At 44.0% G+C, this 6,000-nt stretch overlaps 1 protein-coding gene and 1 long non-coding RNA gene across 8 annotated transcripts in view; one reads left to right on the top strand and one right to left on the bottom strand.

Moving 5' to 3' along the window:
- Positions 1-2,576, bottom strand: part of LOC135330302 (uncharacterized) — a 7,382-nt gene extending 4,806 nt beyond the window's left edge. The window contains exons 1-3 of the long non-coding RNA XR_010392242.1: positions 2,462-2,576; positions 1,243-1,350; positions 1-28 (exon numbers count right to left, since the gene is read on the bottom strand). The exon at positions 1-28 is cut by the window's left edge and continues 148 nt beyond it. This is a non-coding gene — a long non-coding RNA (uncharacterized LOC135330302). The remainder of the gene's footprint in view (positions 29-1,242; positions 1,351-2,461) is intronic.
- Positions 1-3,263, top strand: part of SGSM2 (small G protein signaling modulator 2) — a 79,163-nt gene extending 75,900 nt beyond the window's left edge. For all 7 annotated transcript variants that reach the window (XM_026106581.2, XM_026106591.2, XM_026106599.2 and 4 more), the window contains one exon: positions 256-3,263. In XM_026106581.2, coding sequence (XP_025962366.2) covers positions 256-344 — 89 coding nt within the window. In that variant the 3' untranslated portion in view covers positions 345-3,263. The remainder of the gene's footprint in view (positions 1-255) is intronic.
- Positions 3,264-6,000: the final 2,737 nt, after the last annotated feature.

Here is a 6,000-nt window from a genome sequence, read left to right as displayed (position 1 = left end):
GGCACTGGGATTTTCTGCAGCATAAGAACTGAAACCAAAAGGATTGGATATTGATACTAAAACCTATAGACCTGTATCATTAAGGGATTCATTAACTTATTCTGTTTTAATTCTACAAGCCTATATCCCTGCAATGATTTTGGATGGCTTCTAATGTTGCACTAATTAAATAATGCTAATGCTACATTAATATTAATGCTAAGGCAGAAAAGTTCCATAAGCTGACAGTTAAGAATGTTTGTTTGTGTCTTTTAGAAATGGCAGAGCATCATAATGCCCAGGAAATTCTGAGGATAGCAAGAGACCTTGTCTACAAAGTGCAGACGCTGATTGAAAATAAGTGATAATGAGCAGACTGTCATTGTGGCCTTGTTGTGAGCTATGGGAAGGAGCATTTCTTGCACTGTAACTTCAAAATGTTGTTTTAATTGCATCTTCCATATAATGTAATAAATATTTAAGAGATTTGTAATAGACTTTTAAAAACAGAACTTTTCCTTCACCAGATAAAGTTTGTGTTTGATAGTCCTTGTTACACTCACTTTGTATTTCAAGACAAAAATCTTTTTGCATTCTCTTGTTTCCCTTTATCTAGAAGACTGTCTATTTACGCGTTTGCAATATTGACTTGACATACTGGAACATTCATATTTTGACTTACTGCACCTTTAATCCCCTGGATGCACGCTTTGTGCTTGGTCAAAACTTTCCACAGAGTTAAGGCCTGATCCAGTACTCACTCAAGTGTTGCAAGCATTGAATTGGGTCCTTAGAAGAGCTTGTTTGTGGACTCAGTGGCTACGCTTTGAAAATGGAAGAGAATGCATACGCAGCTCCCGTTGCTAAAACACTGGGCCTTGTATTCACCACAGTAATTAGCAGTACTTAAAGTCAATAAGGTTACTAAGGGGAGAACAGCCTTATACTGAATAGCATGGTTAGCGTAAGCAGTGATGGCCTGGCAACACTGGCTAAAAGCATTAGCCAGTCTTCACTGGCCAGTTCATGCTGTTGAGTCTTTATGGCCTACACGGGCCACAGTCATGCCTTCATTTTACTTTGCAAAATTATCCTGCATGTATTCCCAGATGACAAGCTCTGCCTAAAACAGTTGAGGCTAACACAGGTTTAGCACACAGAAACTGGTTCCTTGCTCATGTTATCAGCTCCCAAGCTCTGCCTCTCCAGAGAGTCCCAGGAAGCTCAGTGCCCCGTTACAGACCAGACAGTGCAGAGCCTTACCTCCTCCCGTTTGGTCATTGTACACTGCTGGCCACCTCCTTCCCTCTCTGCAGGTCTTCAGGACAGCGGGGATCTGGTGTCCTTTCTGTAAGGACTCCTCTCGGCAGCCTGAGGACAGAATCGAGGCTGTCATTAATTCTCAAGTAGGTATTGGCACTTGTCAGACTAAGTGGTTTAAACTGTTGCATAGGATCCGAGCCATTTTGCTGTAACGCGATGCTATTTTGTACAGCCGTCCACCCACCTCATGGAGATCTTTGTTTTCCTGGTGGGCCACACGCTTCAAGTAGCGGTGTAAGTTTTACCCTGTCCTCGCTGAAGAGCAAAGGTGACTTGAAGTAGCTAGAGCTTTGCCCTGGAGCTTTAAACATGTCTACTGCTATGCTAGTACTTCATCACACTGTATAAAATTATCACATATACTCTTAGAAACAACATGTACCCAGGAAAAGAAACTAAGTGAGATTGTATCTCTGTATTGGGAGGGGCACGTAATGACCCGTCTTTTTGCTGATCGGTTTATCCACAGATTTCATAGATACTCATGTGGCCTGTGCCTCTAGAAACATAGGGACTTCTTAGTTTAAGCACTTTACAATAGCTGCTGTTAGAACCTTAGTGACTAAAAAAAAGAAGAAAGTGAAAAAAATGAGTTTAAATCAGAATTTTTTTGTTTCTTTTTTTAATCCTTCAGTGCTGTGTTCCCATTGAACTTAGTAGTGAAAACAGTCAAGTCAACGCTGAATGTTTTTTAAGTTCACATAGTGAACTTAGGAAGTCAGATTTTTACCTAAAAGGGGGCGTAGGAAATCAAATTATTCTGTTTGAAGATTGAAATACTCATAGGCTGTATTTGCTTTAGTAACTCCACTCTTGTTATTACAAAGGTAGCAAGCTGACTCTCTTGCTCTTTGCACGAGGTGTGTGCTGCCTTTGGGCGCTTAAGATGAACGTTACTTGCACAAGCAAAAGGAAGATTTGGTCCTAGAAAGCCCAGCTATGCGTAGATCTTTCATTACGATTGCAGTAAACTAAAATGGGTAAATAATAGTCTGAAAGGGAAAAAGAATAAAGTGCTTTTCAGCTTAATAGTCAGGCCCTTTAATTTCTCTCTTAAAATTTGAGGGGGGTGGGTAAAAAAAATAAAAAAATAAACCAAGCTCTGTCTTCCTTTGCACACTGTCAGGTTTCATTGGGGTGCTGGTCCTAAAGCCCGTACCTCAGCTCCTCGCCGTAGGCGCACATCCCCACGTACAGCACTGCTGTAGCCCGGTGCCGTCAGACTGAGTCTTTTGTGCTCTGGACTCACGAACATCACGGTCATGAGCCGAAAGTGAGAACAGATGAGCCCACGTCGTTCTGTAAAAGGTGGTGTGTAGGACGCTGCTTGGAAGGAAACCCCCTTTCTGCGCATAGCTTAGTGCTAAAATAAAAACAGTGGGAGTTACAGAAGGAAAAAAAGTTACACTAAACTCTATCCCCCCTCCAACGCAATGTCCAATAGCTTGGGTGTGCTCGGGATTAAGAGCGAAGAAGCTGTACTGCAGGCGTGCTGACAGCCTGAACTGGTTAGTATTTATAGCTCTGTGTGTGTGCGTGTGTGTGTGTGTGTGTGTGTGCGTGCGGGTGTCCAGCTTTTATAGGCCAGTGCATGGTTGCTGAAAGGTCTCAAAAGCGCTTCAGTTTGTGTATCCGTTTGTTCACTTGAAAGGTGAAATAGTATTTAAAAAAAAAAAAATCACAAGAGCAAGAAAACCCTCCAACTCACAGAGCCTGAGGAAGTGATGTAAAAAATAAAGCCGCACTATTTTTCTTTGGTACGTTGGGAATGTACTATACAACTCTACTCTGTTAAAAAAACCCAAACCTCTGCAAACTGTTGTATTTGTTAAGATAACATTCTGTCTAATTGTATTTTATGAATATTGTGTATTGCCTTATTTATTTTTGTCAGGAACAGACTATTTATTGCTCAGTTATTTATGTTTAAATGTAACATATGAATAAATATTGTCAAGGCATTCTGTGGAACATATTTCTTTCCCCTAAGCTAATTTCAGAGGCAGAAGAGGGGCCCTAAGGACAGGGCTGGCTGGGAAGAGAGTGCGATACGTAATTAAAGTTGCTATGACTAACATACATGGGCTATTGTACTAAGCAGTATTTTTAAAGTAAGTAAGTAGGTCATCACCAAATAGACCGTAAAGGTCCCTTGGATGATTTGAAGCATATATTTAAATTATACGCAGTGCGTGTCTAAGAGCGCCTGCTGTCACACACGCTGAGCCTGCTGCCGGTTCAGCCGGGGGACCGAGTGGGAGCAGCAGGAGGCCTAAGACAAGCGTTAAAAGTTTCATCCTACAGTTTTAGGCCTGATCGTGCTGCAGCTAGCATTAAAGCTAGCAGAGCTGTTGGGCTTCCAAGATAGCGCCTCCTCCATCGCACACAATCCCCCCCTTGAAGGAGCTTAAAAATTTTCCTCCTGCTTCAGTTCCCTCTTTCAAAAGTTGCCTGCTCACCTGCTCGTTTGTCCGCTGCGGGCAGTTTTTGCCAAGGTCGCGTTTCCATGTTTTTAGGCCAGCCTTGTTCACGCTTTCGGTGGCAAGCTCCATTTAGCGGTGGGTCCCAAGAAGACTGCTGGAACGCTTTTCCAATTACGTTGATTCTGTAAAAATCATCAAGTAAAAAATCTCTACTGAGGTGCCTGCAGCCATCCCACAGTGGTCACTGGTGACTAGTGTAGCTGTTAATCATGTATTTATCCTCAGAAAAGGGGCCAAGCCCTTTCTGAAGTGTAACTAACGGGTGACACATTGGCTCAAATGCTCTTCCAGCGCCACTGTGTCATCTGCCTGCGTGCAGAGTGGGTTCTTGGGGGAAGGGGGGGGGGGGGCCACGGGTGCTACACATAGAATTACAGATTGGATTTCTTGGCTACAGGACCTCCGTCCATACTAACAACCAAAATATTTCTAGGACAACTGTACCTTAGCAACGCTGTTTTCAACATAAGGGAATTTTGTTCTGTTTTGTTTTGGTTTTTTTTTTTTTTTTGATGGTAGTTTTTTTTGGGGGGGGCTGCATGCTTAAATATAACAACACTTGCAGCAATGCAGTGATGCTTGTAAAAAGTTACTGGACCTGGAGACCTACAATACTGTTATGTTTTAGGGTTTTTTTTATATGTGTGTGTGTGTGTGTGTGTGTGTGTGTGTGTATATATATATAAAAAATCTTTTTTTTTTGCTTCTGTCTAGAGACCAAGCCACCCTATAACTTAAAGGTCATGTTGTACTTCCCTCTGCACAACAGTAACACTGAAATATGCTTTGTATGTCTCAGCCTATGTCTGTCCCCTTAATCCATTCACGCATGTTTGCAAAGCCTGTACCAGCTTATTGTTGCTGGCAGCCTCCAATGTGAGGGACGAGCAGAAAGTTCCCTTCCAAGGCACCTCTAGCCAGATGTCATGCAACTTGGCAATGCAATCCCTCAGTGTTCTTCAACTTAAAAAGGCACAGGTTTAACAAAACCTGGTATCTGCCCAGGTGTAACAGAGGCAGCATCAGCCCGTAAAGCTGAGCAATCACTGGAGCTAGCACGAGTTCAAGTCTGAGTGCGTTTGACCTTTCTGCCTATAAAGACATGTTTTCCCTTTTTGGAGCATATTGTCTTTGGATCTAGTGTAAATTTTGACTAGAGACCAGATTATAAATACCCTGATGAACAGTATCTTACATGTCAAGAGTGTAGATAAAAGAGAGGACAGGTCATTTCCATACCAATGAGAGCAAATTACCGGACTATCTTGACTACTTAATAGCATCTAATTAACCAAATCCAGTGTAAGCATCTCCTGGGGCTGACAAGGCAGGCTGAGAATAGTGTAACAATGTTTCAGCAAAAAAGGCTTTGTGGGTAGTTTGGAAATCAAAGGGGGCATAATTAACAGTGTCTCAGAAGCCCGTAGGCAGGGACTGGAGGGTGGCAGTGGAGGCCCATGCAAGAAAGCTGCCAATACCCTGGATCCTGTTAAACATTCAAAAGGCAATACCTGGACCTGCAGATTCACGGTCGCAGGTGTGGATGGAAAACGAGGCTATGCCTCAGTGTTACTCTAGACACAGGCTGGGGCAAGGCACCCACCAAATCCAGTCTTACCTAAAAGCTTAGGCAGTCTGAACTACTCACCAGCATCCAAGGACAGCAAATCCCAGTGGGCTGGGCTGAAACCCCGTGAGAATTCCTGCTCCATCACACGCTCCAGCTGGTCGGGACCAAAGCCCCAGCTTCAGCCTTTCTGCATGGCATTGGGCGGAGATGTAGGAGCGGCCTGGGGAGACGCCAGGTAGTAGTTGCACTGCAGAAGTGTTTCGATGGGGCGCACGTCCTTCACGGCACAGGTGGAGAAGGGAGCCTAGATGCTGCCTGACCTGCAGCACAAAGGAAGCCAACGCAAGCAGTGATGAATTGTGTCCTAACAGCTCTGGACACACAAACATTGGCAATGAGCGTTACGGATGTCGGCTGACCCTCCTCCCAGCTTACTTCTAGCCCCAGCAGACAACTGTTCCTGCAGTGGTGGGTCACACCATAAATACATTCACACACATGCGTGAGCGACCCAAAACAGCCCATCTGATGCGAGACTTTGCCCACGCCAGTGTTCAGGCATGGAGTAGCTGTGAGCCTGGCCTTGAATCCCCAGGCTCTGCACTCAGTTAATAGCCCGGTTGCCTTTCTTGGTGGCAAGGCCTG

Source organism: Dromaius novaehollandiae, chromosome 19, assembly GCF_036370855.1.
Source record: "Dromaius novaehollandiae isolate bDroNov1 chromosome 19, bDroNov1.hap1, whole genome shotgun sequence".
Taxonomy (NCBI): Eukaryota; Metazoa; Chordata; class Aves; order Casuariiformes; family Dromaiidae; genus Dromaius; species Dromaius novaehollandiae.
The sequence above is the reverse complement of the archived record's forward strand: the minus strand, read 5'-3'. Positions and strand labels throughout refer to the sequence as shown.